The following is a 20,760-nucleotide window of genomic DNA, read 5'->3' as shown; positions in this document are numbered from 1 at the left end:
GCTCTCACGAATTTACATTTGAGAGGAGCAGAGAATCAGTTCCTGGCACTTTCGATGATGCCAGCCATCATGAAAAATTTGGTTGCACTAGCCTCTTAATTTCTATCTGTGGAAACAACCCCACATCTCAATAAAAAAGTAAATTGCCCCTTGGCATAATTTCAAACAATCTAAGGCCGAAATTACACAGGCCTCTGAAAACGATAGGGGTTCAGGAAAATGGAAGTAAAATTTTAAGCGAGCCATGAATCGCTTTTTTCTGCGTCCCATCCCCTAGGATAGTCGAATGAATAATGATCGGAAATGAGGGATGAAGATGAAATTGAAGACTGGAAATAGAAGGCTTCAGTAAAGGTATCACAACATGTCCACAAATTGTGCATTGAGGAAAAGGGCTATCTTTCGCGACTTCCCGCAGGGGATCTTCCCCAAGGGATTCCTCCCCCTCATAAAGGATCGAACCCTCTTTTGAGTTAATAAAACCATTCTCAGATTTCTTCCCAATTTTCTTCGATCCAACCCAAAATTCAGTACCTTTGAATCTTTCCGTAACCTGTTGTTGACAAGTCAATTTTATGTCATGATTATCTGTAGTTTCTCTTCATATGTCAAGGGCCTTCTCCTCCCTTTTAAGTATTTTCGTCTTATTTTAATTTCGTAATTGTCCCAGTGGCTCTTGGACCTCTTTGTCCCCCCCCTATTATTTATGTTATCAAGGCACAGCCCATCCAACATTTTTTTATTTTTCGCCACTGCAGATTGAATCTCCAAATTTTGTCTCTTTTTTACACTTCTCTTTTCATCTCTACTTTTCTCAATTTTGTCATTCGCGCAAAATAATAAATCATCGTTAAAGCTGATTTGGACTCCAGTGTCCATTATCTTTGACTGCATTACTTCATTGTAGCTCCGTTTAATATCTCTTTTCTCCCTCTTAGTTTTCTTTTGTTTTGTAGTAGCATCAAATAAATCGTCATGAAATCTGAATTGGACTCAAGTGTCCATCCTTGACTGCATTTCTTCATTGTATCTCCGTTTAATATCTTTTTTCTCTCTTTTAGTCTTCTTTATTCTTACCGCAGAAACTATTATTTCGTCATCAAATGGGAACTGAACTCCGACATTTGGTTTTTCATATTCTACTAAAATTTCTCGAACTTTCCGAGGAAAAGCGCGTACAATAAATTTCGTCTCCTTTTTCACTGGTACAATCCGTGTTTCATTTTTGCAAATTTTTTTCGGCATCTTGCACTCGTTAAAAGTGTTCTCAAGTTTTCCATTATCTGCAAATTTTCCTGAAAAATCATTTTCGCGCGTCTTAGTTTCACTATTATGTTGTCTTTTTACTTCCATGTCCCATTTTTGTGGATTATCAATATTTTGAACACGCGTATCAAGCATTTCGTTTTTCCGACAGGGTGGCGCAGCCACCCAATTTGTTTTATGGGCCGATTCACCTCCCCGCCTTGTCAACGAAGTAGCATATTCTCCCGTCGTAGTGTAATTTTGTAATTTTCCCACTGTTAAAGAAGTCGCTTTTAACGATAGGAGATTTCCGATATCTCCAAAGTCTCCTACTAAAACATCCACTGCTAGAGTAGGTACTAAGCCTAATTTTATCGTTTTTCTCTGGATTGTATCGTCGTTACTTGCAATTTCTGTTCTAACCCAAGCAGACGGGCATTGGTGCTTATCTCCATAATATAACACTGTTGTAATATTATTTTTATGGTCTATTTACGTGTTTTTAATTATCTCCATTAGCATAAAAGTTTGCTGACTCCCTAAGTCAATCACCATTTCGGTCAATTTTCCATTTAATTGTCCATCTATTTTTTGTGCTTTGAGAAACTCGTCAATATTTCCTTGATTTTGTGCTATAGCCCAATTCGTTCTTTTATAGGTTACTTTCTCATCTTTATTATGGCAATTTTTAGAAAAAGGCTCCGAGGAATCAATTTTTACCAGATTATCAACATTTTGAGTATCAAGCATTTCATTTTTCCGGCACAGTGGCGTAGCCTCCCAATTTGTTTTATGGGCCGGTCCACCTTTCCCCGTAGGCAACAAAGTATCATGTTTTTCCGTAAAAGTGTTTAATGTCTGGTAATTTTCTTTTTCTCGCGATAGATTCTTAGACTAATTTTTATGGCTGTCTGACAGCCTAGAAGTTAGTTGTGATAAAATCTCACCTTCTGGAATTCCTCAGCGGACTTCGATTAGGCCTATCATGGTTCTTTTAAACTCTTCCTTTTTTTCTCTAGCTATTCTTCCTTCCTCCGTGAAATTTAATATTCGTTGTGCCATATCTATTTGAGTGCTTTTTCGCGAGCTCCTGCTGGATCTCGATTCAACACTGTCCCTTCTACTTGGACTACTTTGATTCTGTCTATCATTATTTCTTCTTAATTCATATTCTGGATCTGTTCGTTCTCTATCCGTATTGTCTCTTTCTTTATAGGCTACTCTAGCCCTTTTGTCCTGTTTTCTATTCTTTCTAATTTCATCTTTCGCAGCCTGCATTTTTTTCTTATATTCTTGGTGCTCTCTCTCAAAGGCCTCCATATTTGCCTTTCTTTCTATTTTCCTACTTTTTCTATGGGCTTCACTCGGCCTTCTCTGTCTTGAGTTAATCTTATCTCTGTCCGACATTCTTTTCAAAATTCTATGTGTCATTATTTATTCTTAATTCATTTTCTGAATTCATTTGTTCCATATCTGTACTATCTCTATCCCGCAACTCCCCTTCATTTGGCACAGCCTCTGAGGGATGAGTTTGTCTTGTTTTTTCACATATTATCTCTTCCTTGTTTATTTCGTAACCCCTCATTTTACCGCGTATACTTCTCTCCGATTATATTATCTCTTATTCAATTAGTCAATCTTGGCAAGCTCAAAAACTGTCACGCAAAAATTATGGTACGCAATAACTATTGTCAATTATCAGCTCCGTGTAATAATATTAACAAATTTTCAAATAACCGAAATATCTTGACTTCATTAGTGATTAACGACTTCTTTTACTGCAAGCAGTTTTACGCGAGTGAAATATATCTCCGAAAAATGAATTAACAGGGGTTGGACGAGAAAATAAACAGAAAAACCGCGCGAATATTCCACTAGTGAATTAGCTGGACTAAACTCAAACAGGGGAACTACCCTGTAAAACAAATCACGTATCCTCCCTGAATACTCGTATTCCAAATATAATCTCCTCCTGGGCAGATTACTCAATAGGACAGGTGCCTCCCACCTTCCTTATCCAGTTTGCGCACAAAAACTGACAAATTCTCCTAATTTGCCGTCTTCAATAATCATATAACCTTCGTCACTGAAGATTATGTCTAAGTCCGCCAATTAACACAAATAATAACCCAACTTTCAACGTTTTCTTATCTGTCCTTACCCTGTAATACTTTTTAATACGGAGATTTCCCCACTGTAAACTCAACTCATTAATTTCACGTTATTCTTTTTTTTATTTGTCTAACAAGGCACACAGCCCATTAAAGACCTTCTCATTAATTAATTCCATATTTTTCTCTCTATATATAAGCATATAGGCCACTCTCTAGGATAAATTCACCCGTCTCTTCGAAAACGCAAAATTCTTTTGCTATCAGTGCTGTTGATAGTTCTTTTTCTAGCTGCCACCACTTATTGGAGGTGTAACGTACGGGGGTCACCACTTTTTGGGGCAAAAATGGCGCAAAGAGGTTGCTATGCCACTTACTGGAGGGGGGGAACCCCTTGTCGGCCCAAAGTAGTGGGATTTCCGCGGTTACTCCAACGGTTCCGTGTCTACTAGCGTGATCGAATGGTCCCAGGGCCACTTTTAAGGCCAAGGGTTACCGGTAATATTTCTAACTATCTCTTCAGACTCGACCTAGGCTGAAAAGTTAAAAGAGTATATAGTATAAAAAATTCTTACTGTAATCAAGACATGCTACAAAAGAACTCAAAATGGAACTCAAACGGAACTAAAGACAAAAATCTTACAATTAACGAATACACTTTAAGACGTGCGCTTGTGCGCGTACCTCTGACCACAGGTGATGAATGGCTGAATCAAATTAGACTCCCAGCATCCTTTGAAGCTTTTCAAGCTGTAAATCGAAGCTGTATGAGTCATCGCTCACCTGGCTTTTTCAGACACTAGCTAATTAATGGTTTCTTCAGAAGTAACGAAATAAAAACTTTCCCGTGATTTAGATATTTAACATAAAAGAAGTTAAATTTATAAAAAGGACATTTTTCTGAAACAAAAGGGGCCAAAGGTCCCAACAATGTAATTTTCTCATTGATCAGATTTATAGTCTGGTATAATCCTTTTTGCAGATGATATATTTTTATTGTAGCTGCTCGATCAGATAATATACTTATTGGTAAAATGAGAAAGACATTTACTGATTGTTATAAGTCGACAGATTTCATTTTTTTGACATAAAACTATATTGAAACTCATTACATTTTTTTTTATTGGATATTTAGCTTTGAAATTGATTTAGAATTAATACTAGACGTAAATCGAACAAAAAGGTAAAGTTGACAAAGTATTTGGATTTTTGAAATTATGATAATCTGTCTTAGAAAGCACATTCAGATATTATAGCGTGAATATTGTCAATATCTGTGAGTGTTTCGCCGAGTGAAAAACCTAGTGTCACATGAAACTGTTTTGTTGCTTTATTTAACTTTTTTCTTACCCACACGTTTGCTATAGTTGCTCTATATGAACCAATCATTTTTTTGTCATGTTTAAAAAAAAATCCAAAAAGTCCAAAGCAGTTCAGTTTTTGTCAACTAAAACTTTGTTTTCTCATAATACTAATGAATTTTGCATTATATAATTTATAAACTACATAAAAACAGTCTGTTATAAGTTAGATTATTTACAAAGCTGTGTGACGGCATGGGAGCTATTTACACGCCTCTCTATTGTACTCCATTGAAGTACGATGGCTATCTCATGCCAAAGTGATTCAGAGGATACATGAAGTCAAAGTGGAAATTTCCATTTTTATCGAAGAAAATCAAAATGACGACGCAAATATGTTTCGGAAGGGTAATTTAATTATTAAACTGATCTGTATGGTGCAAATTTGAGTAAAATTAAGTATTTTGTAGACATTGACGTAAGGGCCACAAATGCATCTATTGACTCAAAATTTGAAACTATGGAAGACAAATTTGCAAAAAAAAATTGATATCTTCTCACTTTAAATTTGTGCGCTCATGATACCGTAGAAGCAAACAAAAATCCATTTGTTGAACGCTTGGATACTTTGTTAATTCATTTCTTAAATTAGTTTAATGATTTTGAATTTACAAAATATGCGTGGATACAGACTCCTTTTATTGACGAAGAAGATGATAAATTTGAATTAGCAAGTAACAAGAAAGAAAACTTGATTGAATTATTTTGTGATACTTCTTTCAAGCAAAATTTTCAGCATGCATCTTTAATCCAATTTTGACTAGGCTTTATTAGTGAATATGATATTTTGTCAAATGAAACTTTAAAAGTATTGCTGCCGTTGTTAAAACCTTACTTGTACGAAACAGGATTTTCTGTACTAGCTGAAATAAAATTGAAATATTGTGTTCGTTTGGTTGTAGAAGAAGAGCTTCGTTTAGCTATCTCATCATTGACACCGACATTTGACAGACTTTTTTCTAATTACGGGCAAGCATATCCATCTTGTTAAAAGACAATAATTTAAAATTGTTATTCGTTTTTTTATTTTTAATATTTTATCTTAATAAATTTCGTAGTTAATCCGGGCGCCAGGTGTTGAAAATGTGAAACATACCGCGACGGAATGGGGCAGGCACGAGAATTAGCCTACCTCCCCTAAATAGTAACTATTCAAGAATCCAAAATGGATCTAACTTCAAGCGAAGATAGAGATGAGCTTAAATCTCATCCTAGGGAAAAGAATGAACCCGCACCATCCAATGAGGCTCTGTTTATCAATGATCTAGCCTCCGGCCAGCAAAAAAGAACAAAAACGTAAGGTCCATGGATCAGCGCTTGCAGCAAAGCAAAAAATAAGGAAAAACAGAGAAATGCACTAAGTTTAAAAGCATGGGAAGAAAGAGGTTATCAAGTTCCAACTCGAACTGAAAACAGCATTCGACCAGGAACAAGAGTGAGGCCAAAACTAGAAAGGGTAAATATGAATGAATCACGTCGTAATGAGACTAAGGATGCTGCTCATGCTCAAGTAGAAGCAGCGACTAAAGAAGCAGAAGTCAATTCCTGTACTTCAGAGCCAAAAACAGATGACTTAACAATAGATAAGTGGGAAACCAATAAATAATGAAGAAGCTAGTCTGTCTGAAACCAATAAATAATGTATCAAAGAGGGGGAAAACCCTTGTATAGTAGAAAAAGTCTCACAGTGAAGTATCTCCACCGAATTATTTTTTAGTATTTTTTGGTTTTTAGTATATATGTCATTAATGACCAAGTAATTAAATTTCATCATTGTTTGAACTTTTGTATTTTTTATTTTTTTTAGCACTTCAATAGGCACTATCTTTAAGGTTTTGTGTTTCTTTGCAAACTAGAGCACTTGAAAGTGACAAGAGTAGAATTCCAAACGCTCGTAAAGTAAAAAATAAATAATGTAGAGTAAATGCACTATTAGTTGATCTTTTGCCAGTACAGCCCCGAGAATTCTTAAATGTTGACCTGTCAAAGGCACTCAAAACAGAAATAAGTGTTATTTCTCCAATTCAAGACTCAACAAATTTTAAGTCTATAACATTTGGGGGTGTCAAAATTCTAGGAAAGATTGATGTTTACCTTGGGGAGGTAGTCTCCGAATAAAATGTATTTTTAGACCCAAACACATGAAACTCATATGTCTAATTTCTTTGTTAGAGCTCTTATGGAAAATCATAAAGAGTTTTTTGTTGTTGTTTTTTTTAAGTGTCATTCTTTTTATAAAAAGTTGATTTTTATGACTCAAATACTTGAATTCCCCTTCATTTTAGCGTGCTAATTAGATTTTCCTAGTATTAGACCAATCCTGGAGAGTAACCCCACGTGGGGAGTATGTCTATTTGCTAATCTTGTTTTTCATCTTTCATCTTTTATAGATATCACCTTTTGTTGCTCACAATTTCTCTAATATGTATAGTATTGAAAATTGGGGAGGAGCCACTTTCGACGTTGCTATGAGGTTTTTACACGAATGTCCCTGGGAAAGACTCGAAGATATGAGAAAGGCTATTCCAAACATACCATTCCAAATGCTTTTGCGAGGGGCCAACGGTGTAGGCTATACCAGCTACCCAGATAACGTTGTTTACAAGTAAGTCACGGTAAATTATTTGTCAGATTTCTAGAACATACCTTACTGTTGACAAGGGTTTTCAAAAATCGTTGTTTGATTGTGATTATCAGAATTGGTGACAAAATTAAGCATGGGAAACAATCAATGGTAATGAAAAGTTTGTGGTAGCACACAGAGAAAAGACCAGAAAGGGAAGTTAGAAAAGACACCTAAAGAAAAACGAAAAATATAGATCACTAGACAGATAATGAAGACTAACCAATCAGACGAATAAAAAAAAATTCCTTGCGGCAATGGATTTCTTATTATAGATTTTCTTTATTGTTATTCTTAATCCTCGTTTTCACTTTCATTTCACATCATTTCTTAATTTTTCAGTTTTAAATTTTGAACTTTATTTATAAATTTCATTACTTCTTAGATTTCACTGTCCTTTCCAGGAAATTATTTTATTATCAGAAAATAATAATTAGAGAAGTTGAACCGAATATAACCATATTAACCATCGAAATATATTGATAGTGTTATATCTGATCCTAGTAGTTGAAGAATAGTAATCGGACAGGAGATTCCACTTATTTGGCATTCATATTAGTATGATTTAACGGGTATTGACACTCTAGTTGAGACCTCAAAAAGGATTTTTTTTTTTTTTTCCGAAGTAAAGAAGGTTCCAATCGGTAAGGATTATTTCTGTATATTTGTGAGTCGATCCGGTTTATTTACTATCAGCTGGAAGAAGAAACACACAACTCTTGTTGAACGAGAACGCCCGTCCGCAAAACGTAACTGACTAACATGAAAATTTGAACTAATGTTGCTAAATTTCTTAAATTTAGAGCATAGTTCTTGGGCCTACACTTTCTGCACCAACTAGTAACATATAATCATATAGTCAATTCTATCATATAATCAATATTGTATCAATTGTATCATATAATCAATATTGTATCAATTGTATCATATAATCAATATTGTATCAATTGCATCATATAGTCAATATTGTATCAATTGTATCATATAATCAATATTGTATCATGTAATCAATATCACCAAAATCATTAAACAAGATACGAACATATAATTGACTATCACAGTCAAACACTGCGGTGAAGGAGCAATTATTGTAGAATTTGATTCGAAAGAAGATTTTTCTGTTATTCAGAAAAAAAAAACAATAATCAAGGGGTTTCAAGTTTTACCCCAAAGCAACTGAACTGCCTAGAAAGTTAGTAAGTGACGTTCTATTTTCAAATAATAAACTTTAGTGCATAGAATTTATAATATAGAGTAATTCCGACCGAGAGAGCTTCGTCAAAACTGGAGGAAGTTTTGAAGTGTTCAGGGATATTGTAGGGTGAGTCAAGCCCTAGATTTCGGAAAGAGATGTGATCGAAAAGGACCCTCAAATTTGGGTAATTTTGCCTTCAGCGTGAAGAATGTATTGCTCTCATACTTGTACTACATGTTGATTTATTGGTTGTAAGAAATCTCATGTAAAGATGATTTCGGCGGCGGCAATTCAACAGATGGCACGTTATAATTAATACGGATAAATGGATAATTGCTCCTAAGCCATTCGTTGCCCATACCTTGTAACAACACATTGGACGAGGACGTGCCTCCTGATGGTACGTTATATGACATGTTACAGAAGAGCAGATAAACGGAAAGAAATGTGTGTTTTTTTTTTTTTTTTTTTATTACTATAATTAAGGACCTTGTACGTTGGTCCACATCCAATTTATTTGTCCAGGGTGCCTTGGTGACCACTCTTATAATATCTTTAATAAGACTATTGCTAGTAGTCCTTCCTGGTTCTCTCGTTATAAGAGAAATTTCGAAATTGAATATCTCCAAGCACATGATTAAAAAAAAAGTGTAGTGGTCCGTGAAAATATACCATAATTTTTCCTAAATCTTGAATCGCAACCTAATGTTCTAGATCTTAAGAAAACTGTTAAGAAAATTTTAAAGATATTCCCAAAATCAACAATTAATATTTTGACAATTAAAGAAGAACAGAAATTAGTTACTAAAGAATTTTCTGGACAGATTTTTGAACTGAAGTGATTTATTTACAACCTACGCATAAAATAAATATCGCTTTCAACAACCGCCAAGGGAAGGCAACAAAGCACCTTATGCTGGCATCGGAATTATTCCGTTTGTTGCTGAAGTCTCTTTTTATGCAGAATGTCCTATTACTCCCCAATAGTCCCTATCTGGATGCATGATATATTTGAAAACTGAAGCATGATAAATCTGAAAGACCCTTCTTAGATAATAGAGCTTCTCCACAAATCCGATTGTACTGGTCTCTTGGTTACGCCGTCACAGTTCAAAAAGAAGCAACAAAACAGTGGGAACTTTGTCTGTGTCCAAGGGCCTATATGGTGTGTGGGATAGATGGGTCATATTTTGGCACTATTCAAGGATATAGAGTAACATTTGCCTATAGGGTAGGTGGGAAGGATTGGTCATATTGTGGTAATGTTCAAGGATAGATAATTTCATGTAGCTTCATAAAACGAACCACACCAGTATGAATTTGCTCGAATCGACAAAGGGAACTGAACCTAGTTCACATCTCTTGCAAAAAAGTTCTAAATAGACTTGAAGAATCAATGAAAGAAAAGTGGGCATCTGAAAAACAAAAGAAGCAATTGCTGATGCCCTCTTGAAAGAGGTCGCCGACCGCTTGTTGTCCAATTTCCTACGAGAGGATACCATGGAAAAGCGAGAAGACGGAAAAAATGACACAGATGAATAAGAACGGGCTGAAAAGGACACACGAAATAGGAGGTCGGACCTGATAAGCATGTTCACTTTCCTCTTAATGAAGTCGAAGAGGTGAATGAAATAGCTTGCAAGCACAAGATTTATGGACTGTTTTTACTTGTTTCTAGTCTTGAAGCTGCTTTTCTTTTTTGCTTTAAGTAAGCATAAACAAAAAGAAAATTAAAAAACAAAGACAAATGGCCCGTCTTCAGGGAAAATGAGTTCCATCCGAGGCTCATAAATATGATAATTCTTAGGGTGATTTGGCCACCATTTCTGATTCATGAGCAAAGGAATATTTTGACCATGAATGGCAATCAAAATCCCTTGTCATTTTGGACCCTATTTATCCCATTTTTCACCTCTAAACGTCCCTTGACAGGTCTTCAAGTCATTTTCTAATGAGCAGGAGTCAAACTGAGCCCTGCTGATAGAAAGTGTTATAACCCTTTGCCTCTCAATCACTTATTCAGTCAATTAAAAAAACAAATCCCCTCTCTCATCATACCTTTTTCATAAAAAGAAAAAAAATACCAAAAATAAACGATATATTTTCATTCGAAAAATACTTTTGTAGCCTTCTCCCCTTCCGCATACCAGTCGGTATATGATTCCAAGTATCTGAATCTAAGTAACAGGTGCTAAAGTAACACTTATGGTGACCTGATATTTCACTACGGAATTTTCGGCATTCCTACTACCATATGAGTGAAAGCCACTGCTAACATGAAGGAAGTAACTAGAAATTGAAGGACTTATATTACTCGACCGTCGATAAACGAAAATGGCAGCCCGGTAATCACGAATTTGTGAGTGCATAAGCACACAAACGTTTGGAACAAGATGATTTTGTCATTAAAGCCTTCCATGTAATTTCTCGACCATCGAACGGTTTTATTATGTAGAATTTGCACTCTCAAAAATTTGCACAATAATTCCTTGGCCATAAAAGACAGTAATAAGAAATGTAATGTCTCACCACTGCATGGTGTAATTTTAAAAGAGCCAATAAAAGTAAACATGCTTCAATCTCCTTTTAACTCCGAACTTCTTGCAACTTTTGTTGTAATTGAATCGTAATGACCCTTTTAAAACATAGTTCAATCCAGGAAGAAATTTAGTTACACACCTCATTCAGCTGTGAGAAAACTGTGTCGTTAAAAATTTTTTTTATCAACGTTCTCCGGGCTTTCAACCACTATACAATAAAATTCGTTTCCTTTGAAGTAACTGAGAGAAGACTTAAATTTGTGAACATATGAAATGACTTCAAAACCTGTTGCATTTTGCCAGCAAATCCACCAATGTTCGAATAGAAACAGTGATACCATTGTCATTCGCAAATGATATGAGTAAAAACTTCGGCAAATAAAATTGCATCGTTTCAACGTCAGCAAGATTTGAAAGGGACCCTAGAACTGATCCCCGAGGAACGAAGCAATTAATAGTAGTAGATGATAAAGTAGATGATAAAGCTCTATTATGAACAACCTGGATAAATCTACAAAATGAAAATTTTCCTTTTTCAAGGAAAAGCAAGCGGTGGTATCATAGCCAAAAAGGCGCAGGAATAAAGTCAGGTTTATGTCAACTGGCGAATCTTTTGAGTAAATTACTAATTTGTCAGCTAATTGTACATTAGATGTGACTAAAACTACGATGAATGAGATAAAATACATAATTAAATGTTCAAAGCCATGGGAGAGTTTAGTTGCAGATATTATTCTGAGTTTAGTCTTTGTTCCAAAAATATAAACGTCCTTCCGTCGTATATCTGGTGGGGTTCGATCAGAAATTAAAGCTGAGAGTACTTCAAATTTTTTTTTTTTTTTTACTATTTCCTCCTCTAGGAGGCTAATGGGCTTAGTTTCGACTGTTTCCCCTGAATTTGCATCCCGAGTTAGACTACCGTGTTAAGATGAAACCTTTAATTCCTTTTTATTTTTTAGGTTTTGTGAACTGGCAGCTGGTTGTGGAATAGATATATTTCGAGTATTCGACTCTTTAAATTATCTTCCTAATTTGATGCTTGGCATTGATGCGGTTGGAAAGGCCGGTGGCGTTGTTGAAGCAGCCATTTCATACTCTGGAGATATTTCTGATCCAACTAGAACTAAATACACGCTGGACTATTACATGAAGCTAGCCAATGAGCTTGTACGATCTGGCATTCATGTTCTTTCGATAAAGGTTCGTTTGATATACCTTCAATGTACCTTTTTTAGACTGTAACCCTCTAATAACACCCTCTAAGTCTTTCTCTGTGTTTCTTTCTTTCCTTTTCCCCCCCTCTCTCTCTCCCTCTCTCTTTCTATCGTTTTCTCTTTCTCTTTTTAAATTATAGCATTATGCACATGCGCCTTAATGACACACACGAAGATCCTATCACAGGAGTTTTTTGAATACACACGAGTCTTTTGATTAAATTTTCTTGTTTAAAACATGTATTTTCACTAATTTTGTCCTTAAATTTTCTCTTCTCGTGTATTGTGGTTCTTTTTCGATTTCATCTGATGGTTATTATTCTTCTAGGATATGGCTGGTCTCTTGAAGCCATCTTCTAGTAAAGTGCTAATTAGCGCCTTACGAGATAAGTATCCTGATTTACCGATTCACGTTCATACTCATGATACAGCAGGGTTGGGAGTTGCTTCTATGTTAGCCTGTGCTGAAGCTGGTGCTGACGTCGTTGACGTAGCAGTTGACAGCATGTCCGGTATGACATCTCAACCAAGCATGGGGGCTATTGTTGCCTCTCTACAAGGAAGTGAGCATGATACTGGTAAGTATAAAAATATTCTTTATTTATGCTCATGCAAGTTCTAGTTCGTTCCTTTATTCAATAAATATAAAAATTACTCTACAATCCCAAAAAAAAATCCCAAAGGGCCCAAAGGCCCATAAACTGGAAAAAAAAATTCCCTACATCTTAATCATATGTAGGCTACTGAACTAGGCCTAGGCCAAAATAAATAACGAATATTACTCACACGAAGGCAACCGATCGAGGGAACGTATCCCTCGATGTTTTCTGCTAGCTGTTGGACAACTAAACGCCAAAGTTTAAATTATCTGTTTTATCGCGTGTTTGGTAAATTTAAATAAATCAACTTATAAGGCAAAAAAAGAAAAAGAAACAATATTGAATTGAAATTTACTTGCTTTAGTAAACAGCCTTTTCCCTTCTGTTTAAAAAGAAATGAAAATTCAAGTTGACTTTAGCTAGGGTTTTTTGGGTAACATTGTAGTTAATGTTTTTTGCTTAGATGCATTTTATTCCTATGACTTTGAATATTGACCAGATGTGCTTGGTTTTCTCCTAGAACCCTATGTAAATCCAAAGTGGTGGAAAAGCAGAATCTAATCCTGCCAACAGTGGATTTTTCATAGCACGTCATTGTCAAAAAATGATTGTGGCTCACTGTGTCTTCGAAATCTGTGAGGGGATCAAATAGAATTTTACTTTGTTCAGTCTCTTCTTATACTGCTCAGTCTCAGTCTCTCATATATGTCCTTGAATGAAAGCTAGAAGCTTGGATTTTATATCTTAACAGCACCCACGAGAGCCCACTGTGTAAGCAGGAATTACGTGCTTCCCATCCCCTATAGCGAAGTCACAAAATGCTCTTTTTTCTATGTTGTTGTGCTAAATTCTTGAAATTTGAAAAAAAGTATGCCAAAAAGAACTGCTTTCAAACTATGTATATTTATCGGTCTTAGGTATCGATCTTCGAAGGGTTAACGAGTATTCAGCCTATTGGGAACAAACAAGGACCCTTTACGCTCCATTTGAGTGCTGTGTTACTATGAAGTCTGGTAATTCTGACATCTATCATAACGAAATTCCTGGTGGTCAATATACAAATCTTCAGTTTCAAGCTTTTTCACTTGGTCTAGGCGATCAATTTGAAAGTATCAAGAAAGCATACAGAGAAGCCAATCTACTACTTGGAGATCTAATCAAGGTGAGTTGTTTTCCACATTGCTGAATTCCTTTCTTCTTATACCTCCATTAATTCTGAGACTAGGATTTATTTTAGCAAATTTTTATCTTTTATACTATTAAAAAACGAGGATGGAGTAGTAAATTTTGGCGAATAGCTGGTCGCTTTTACCGTTTTTGTTCTTTTTTTTAATACCTTACCTAGTATTATTTGTTATTATTTTTAGTTGGAACAGCCAAAGGTTTTAAAGTTCCAAGAAATATTTTAAATTTTTAAAGCTCAAAGTGACAAGTTATGCCATTATCTCCCAATACAAACGAAAATTGGGAAGATGTTGCCAAGGAAACACGTTTTGTGGTAACTTTTTTTTTAGGAATGAAGAGCAGAAATAAAAAATTGATTTCTGAATACCCAACTTGACTGGTACATGTTGCCTAACAGTCTCTCCAATATCTAAAATCATCTACAAAAATAAGCTGCATCATATTTTATGCAAATTTTTTTTTTTTTTACATCTTTTTGCTCCATAAAATTTTGCAAAGCGGTAGTCACAATTATAGTTACATCAATACATCTTGTTTAAGCTCAGGCTTAGTCAAACGAAAGTACCTTTTGTACTGGAGCCCAAGAAGCTACTTCCTTCCGAATATTTTCTGGATAGGACTCTAGGATAATTTTGAAGTATGATTTCCTACTTGAAAATGATAGACACATGCCTCGGATCAAAACTTGATGGGAAAAAAGAGCTGTCTGCGTTCCAGTACAACAGGTATTTTGATCATGTTAGTTTACGTCATTGCTTGATCCCCAACAGGACATGCCAACGCTGATGATTCAAAACTTTAGAATGACGATTAGATGAAAACAGAAGAATTTTCTTTTCAAAAAGTATCCACTTAGAGATCATGAATGATTCGGCAAAACGATGTTGAAAACTACATAATACTCTCAATCTGAACTATGAAACTTTAAAGCCTGCTACCGCCTGGACCATAAATCTGTTTAGTCTAAAATCTATTTGGTAAAATCTCCTTGGCAGCAGATATCTGCCTATTAAATTTCAAACGAATCTGGTTGCTTTCCGATAGAAGTTAGATGAGGTCAGAAATTGCTATCTTTTCTGAAAAGCCGCCCCTCAGCCCAAGATACTTACCCCGTAATTTTAAATGAATCGGGAGACTACCGTGGAAAGGTTAAAGAACGGGCATACACCTTTGAAAATCATCTTTTCCTGTCCTATTAACACAAGGTACTTGCTCCATAAGTATCAAGCTTCTGTGACATAAAAACAACTTGGCTACTTCTATGGTAAAAATTTAGCAGTGGTTGTGGTCTTTGAGGGGCCGTAGGCCCACATCTTTTTCCAATAGCAGCCCACAGTTTGACATTCTTGTATGATTCTGGTTCAAACTCGTTGAAAATGCTTGCTTCCTACTAAACAGTTGATGGGGGTGGCCTACCCATGATAATCCCTGAAGAATGGAAATCGCAACCTTATATATATATATATATATATATATATATATATATATATATATATATATATATATATATATATATATATATATATATATATTGACTTTGTAGCCAGTTGAACCTTATCCTTTTTAAACGCTGGTATCATTACCGATTAAAACTTAAAATATCATCTTGTACAATCTAATTAGTACACGTATCTATCCCTAACTATTCAGAATTATATTGCTTCAGATTCTATTTGCTCTGAATAATTACGAAACTACGTCTTTAGGGTGCATTTCTATTTATAGTCCCTGCGTAACCGCAAAGATACTAATTTCCCTAACCTCAAATGTACTGAAAACAACTTCAATCTAGGTAAATTATTTATCTTAGTCTAAAATGCTTATCAGGAACGAATAATAGGTACAATGACAAGGAAAAGTCGCAAGCCCTTCATTGACAATGGTGACCACGGTCTAACAGCCGAATGTTATTTTCAAGTTTGAAAATTGTCTCAGATTTTCAGTCCGGATTCTTTCATTCAATTTGAATAATTAAAACTGAAGTTGTCAACTTCTCGAAACCTATTAAGTTGTATATCTAAGAAAGAGCTCAAAACTTGCAATATAATCTTATTGAACCTAGTTGGTGTTAAAAAGCTATCCGACCCTGTCATAGTCATACTAGATAGACGTTGCAAAAATAAAAGAAAGGTACATCAGTCAGTAGAGGTACATAACCCTCATCCCTGAAGACGAACTTGGTCTAACACCCGGTTCTTAATTAAAGCTCCCTTGCTTGTATTTAAATTCTTTTTTTCCCAATTATTTTGATCAAATGAAAGGTAAACTAATTTGCGGAAGTTTATAACCCCTTAACCAAGGAGGTGACTATGCTCTTAAAACTTGTTCTTACTTATACGTCCCTCCTCGTAGCGGACGTGTTAAATCGAATTTTTTGTACCCTCAAATGCATTCGAATCAAATAATAAGTATACTAACTAGCAAAAGAGGCCAAAACTTCATCACAATAACGACCAAGGCATAAAGGCTCATTATCACAAGTCCCTCCCTTTGTCTTGAAGTTTAAACTAGATTTTTCTTTAATGTGTTCCATAATACCGATTGGGTCAATCTTCGCGCCACGCGTCAACTTTTGAAAGATTTTTTTGCCAGAAATGTCAAGAATACGTAAAGTTCACTAGTTGCGTTAAAGTTTAACTTTAACCGCCTTATCTTCGCTAGCGTTTATAATACTTTTACTGTTCCGCATCTACTTGCCCTTGCACCATTTTGGTCTCTTCTTAATGCTTCAGATATTAAGGATATACGGAAGTGTCTCTACAAGTATGTGAAATATTTGCTAAGGCTACCTCTCTGGACTAATAACAGCTCACTATCCTTGCGGTATGGAGTTGCAAGTCCAGTGTCCGCGGTACAGAAAAGAAATGAGAGATATCGGAGGCAGATTATTGGTGAAAGTACCTCTGAAATTGTCCGTCTTTGTTCTTACACATAATTGTCCGTCTTTGTTCTAGGTTTGTTCTTACATATAATTGCCCCTATTTGTGATTTTTTTTTCTTGTCTGTTCTTCTCTGTTTTGGTTCTGTTTGTATTTGTCAGAATTTATTTGTTGTTTTTTTTTTCATTTTCTTTCTTTATACTCCATCAGTGTTGTATTTTACATTTATGATGGGCAATAAATTTATACATACATACATACATAACCCTGAAATTGTCAACCCCTCGAAATCTAAAAAACGGTGTATTGCACAAACGAACTTTTGTATAAAAAAAAAATATGTCGTAACAAATACATTGATCAGCTCGTCCAGGAATATTGATCAGCGTTGAACAAAAAAAAATCTATCTGCCTTGGTTCAAAAATTGGTTTTGTTGCCGCGGGCCAACTTTCTAATGTCACTGCTTAGAAAGGAGCAAAGGAAGAGCTCCAATCTCTTTGACGACGGGGTCAGGTAACCGTCACACATTTTAAGCACTTTCGATTTTGTTCCACCTCCGATTTGAAACTGGTGCCTACCTGCTTGCCTGGTAGTACGGAGGTCTCCAATCGAAAGCAGAAACGTGGCTCGAAGGAATGAAACCTTGTTACGCAAACTTTAGATATTATTCTCCGACAATAACTGTAAAGCTCTACTTTAACTCATATACTGTGGGCTCTTGCAAGATTTACTATCAATAACATCCTTTTTGACCCTAGGCAAGAATTATACGCAGTTTCCCAAAATGTAATACCATATTCATCAATTCGGCCTAAGTTCCACATTTTTCTTAAAAACCGCGAAGATTAGAGTCTTACCAGTTTATTAGTGATAATCTGAAATCGGTGGACTAAGAAAAAAATACAGGACAAAACCAAAGTGTGGATTAACAATTTTGCAATTCTTTTTTGTCTAGGCACTCTACTCTTTTGCAAACACTATTATTTATTTATTTGTGGCTCTTCGCGGTAATTTTGTTCTGTTTATGAAAGTGGCACTTCCTCGCAAGCTATGCTTTTTATATTTTCCCATTTATTTTCTGTTCCATTTTTCTGTTCTACTTCTCAGTATGAACTTTTGTTCTAATACATTAAAATTTAATATTCAATTCTAATATTAAAAACTTTTTTGATTCTCTTTGTAACTTGCAGGTGACACCTTCAAGCAAAGTTGTTGGAGATTTGGCTCAGTTCATGGTTCAAAACAAATTGTCTGCCACGGATGTAAAAGAAAGAGCACAAGACTTGAGTCTGCCCAAATCTGTGATTGAATTCTTGCAAGGCTACCTTGGTGAGCCCGAAGGTGGCTTTCCTGAGCCATTCCGATCAAAAGTAAGACGAATATTTTCACTTTTTATTACTACTACAAACTCGTCGCATCTTCACGATACATAAGGCTGGTACGCTGGTAAATCATTCCTCCTCCCTAGTACCCTGTTTATAGCTTCTGCTTTGATCTCCCTCTAAGTAGTTTTGAAACATTTGTCTTAGAATCTCATCTCAGCTTAATCTGAGTCCCTCAGCCTTTCTCTAACTCCTTTCTGGGGTCTTTAATTGAACTATTCTAGGAATGCGGTACTTGTCAATTTTGGGTATATGCCATAGCCACCTAAGCTACCCCTTCATTTAACATTGCTGATTTGGGTCGAATATGTTCTTCATAACTTGTCATTTTTTATATCTTATTCTCAAACTTGGTCTCTTAAGTTAGTTTTTAACAACTTTTCTTCCAAACGTGTTGTATATTTATCAAAAGCACTGGTCCATCCTTTTGCGTCACTTAAAGCTACAGTCGTGATTGTTTCTTCGAATACCCTAAATTTTGACCTTAATGCCACACTTCAGCCTTCCCTGACTTTCTGACGTTGAGCAAAAAGGGCCTTTTAATGTTTCTATACTTTTTTTTACATCTTCTCTGTCTTTTCCGTTCTTAGTCCTATCTATAACACTACCCAAGTAAAAAACAATCGACTTCTACGACCAGTTTATCACCTGTCTTCACAGTACCGTGGATAGCTTTGCCTATTCTAAAATATTTTGTCATCTTTACATTTTTCTGAAAACTTAGTTTTGTGCCTTGCTTAATTAGACTGTCACGTACAAAATACAATCCTACAACGGTCTCCAGCAATCCGAGCTCATTTGGACAGTTTATTGCTCATCGAAAAATTAATTCGAACCATTGAATGTTCCAGAGAGAAATTAGAGGGAGGGGGGGCTAGTGCTACACCCCATCTCTTATTTGTGTAGTGGTCAGCGTTGCCACTGAAAATTTAACAATCCAAGGGCTGCTTTGCAAAAAATCCAAAGATTTTAACAAAAAAAAAAAAAAAAAAAAATCCGCAAGATATTATATTGCATTTCTTACAGTTCAAAGCTCGGGACTGAAATCCCAAGATCTTGGAAAAAATCTCAAGGCGTCCCATCCCCTATAGGGGCTCCAAATCAATGGCCAAGCGTCTTTTTACTTTTATGAAATGTAAAAGCTCAAGTTCAAAGCTTGGGACAAAACCCAAGATCTTGGGAAAGTTGCCAATGCATTTCAGCCCCCATAGGGGCTCCAAATCAATGTTCAGACTTCTTTTTACTTTTATAAAATGTAAAAAAAGGTCGAACAACTTTTAAAATTATTGTGTCGTTCCTCTTTCGGTCTTCCGAATTTTCTGGCGGTGACCAATAGGTTATGATTAACTGGTCTTTGTAAAACAAGAGCAGTTGCCGTCACTTTTCTCAGCAATTAAATTGTTTATGATGGTTCTTTCAGTGTTTGTATAAGAAGTCATTGCAAGTCTGCGTCAGGATATTATGGAAAGAGTGAATATACCTATATTGCCAAATTGTAATTGTGATGAGATTATAAAATATTTATGCTTGGACCTACGTAAACTTTATTTAATGTATTGATTATATACCTTTATAGAAATGGTCGGTAGCTTATCAAAGGAGTAATCACACAAAAAAAAATTATTTTCCTGTTAAAATCCTACGACTTTGGAGCAATCTTGGACTGAAACTAAAGATTTGGGCTTTAAAAACTTGGCTCAAATTTGTTTTTAGAGCTACGATAAAATAACCTGTTTATGGATTTGAAAGCGAAGATGAAATGAAGGGGTAAACATAAGATTTTGTCTAAATTATATTCAAGGCATCAGTGGCAAAGGAAGACTTTTGAGTGAAGTAGTTCCTTTAGTTTGTTCACGTAATTAATTATCATTATCTAGAATACTTTACTCAGAGAGTGAGAGAGAGAGAAAAGAGAGAGAGAGAGGGAGAGAGAGAGAGTGAGAGTCAGACAGTAGCATTATCCCACACCTCAGGGTAGGATTCTAGACCTGAGTTTCAGACTCTGGGTTCCGAGGGTTACAAGGGCATCGGGATAGGATATGTCTCTGTTACTCAGATTGATTCTTGCTACTCGTTTCTGGACTGAACTCATTCCATGCATTAAGTAGGTGGTTCTTAATACTAACGGGCCCCATACAGGACAGGCGTATTTGAGTATGGGGCTTACATAGCACGGGCATACCCTGAGAAGATGCACCCGAAGTGATGCATTTTTTAAAGAGCTTGTCCATTGATCTACGATCTTCCAGGGAGGATATGAAGAGTGTAACATCCTTCTTGTGACTTCGCATCGTCTTTAATTTTTGCTTTCCAGGCTAACGCGATTTTGTAATCTTATCAACTCTGACCAAAATTTCCTTATTAAAGTGAAAGAATTGGCTCTAAGATATTGCGAAGGGAATTTTTATAGTGATAGACAGTCTGT

General features: G+C 35.6%; 1 protein-coding gene across 1 annotated transcript in view; it reads left to right on the top strand.

Annotated features, from left to right (window-relative positions):
* The window catches only part of PCB (Pyruvate carboxylase), an 88,414-nt gene that overhangs the window by 50,621 nt on the left and 17,033 nt on the right, over positions 1–20,760 (top strand). Inside the window, exons 11-15 of the mRNA XM_089092365.1 lie at positions 7,108–7,322; positions 12,035–12,275; positions 12,618–12,867; positions 13,806–14,050; positions 18,144–18,323. Of these exons, the coding sequence (XP_088948491.1) occupies positions 7,108–7,322; positions 12,035–12,275; positions 12,618–12,867; positions 13,806–14,050; positions 18,144–18,323 (1,131 nt within the window). The remainder of the gene's footprint in view (positions 1–7,107; positions 7,323–12,034; positions 12,276–12,617; positions 12,868–13,805; positions 14,051–18,143; positions 18,324–20,760) is intronic.

The sequence above is a fragment of the Artemia sp. Qi Xiang Cuo genome, chromosome 7 (assembly GCF_049724085.1).
Source record: "Artemia sp. Qi Xiang Cuo chromosome 7, ASM4972408v1, whole genome shotgun sequence".
Taxonomy (NCBI): Eukaryota; Metazoa; Arthropoda; class Branchiopoda; order Anostraca; family Artemiidae; genus Artemia; species Artemia sp. Qi Xiang Cuo.
The sequence above is the reverse complement of the archived record's forward strand: the minus strand, read 5'-3'. Positions and strand labels throughout refer to the sequence as shown.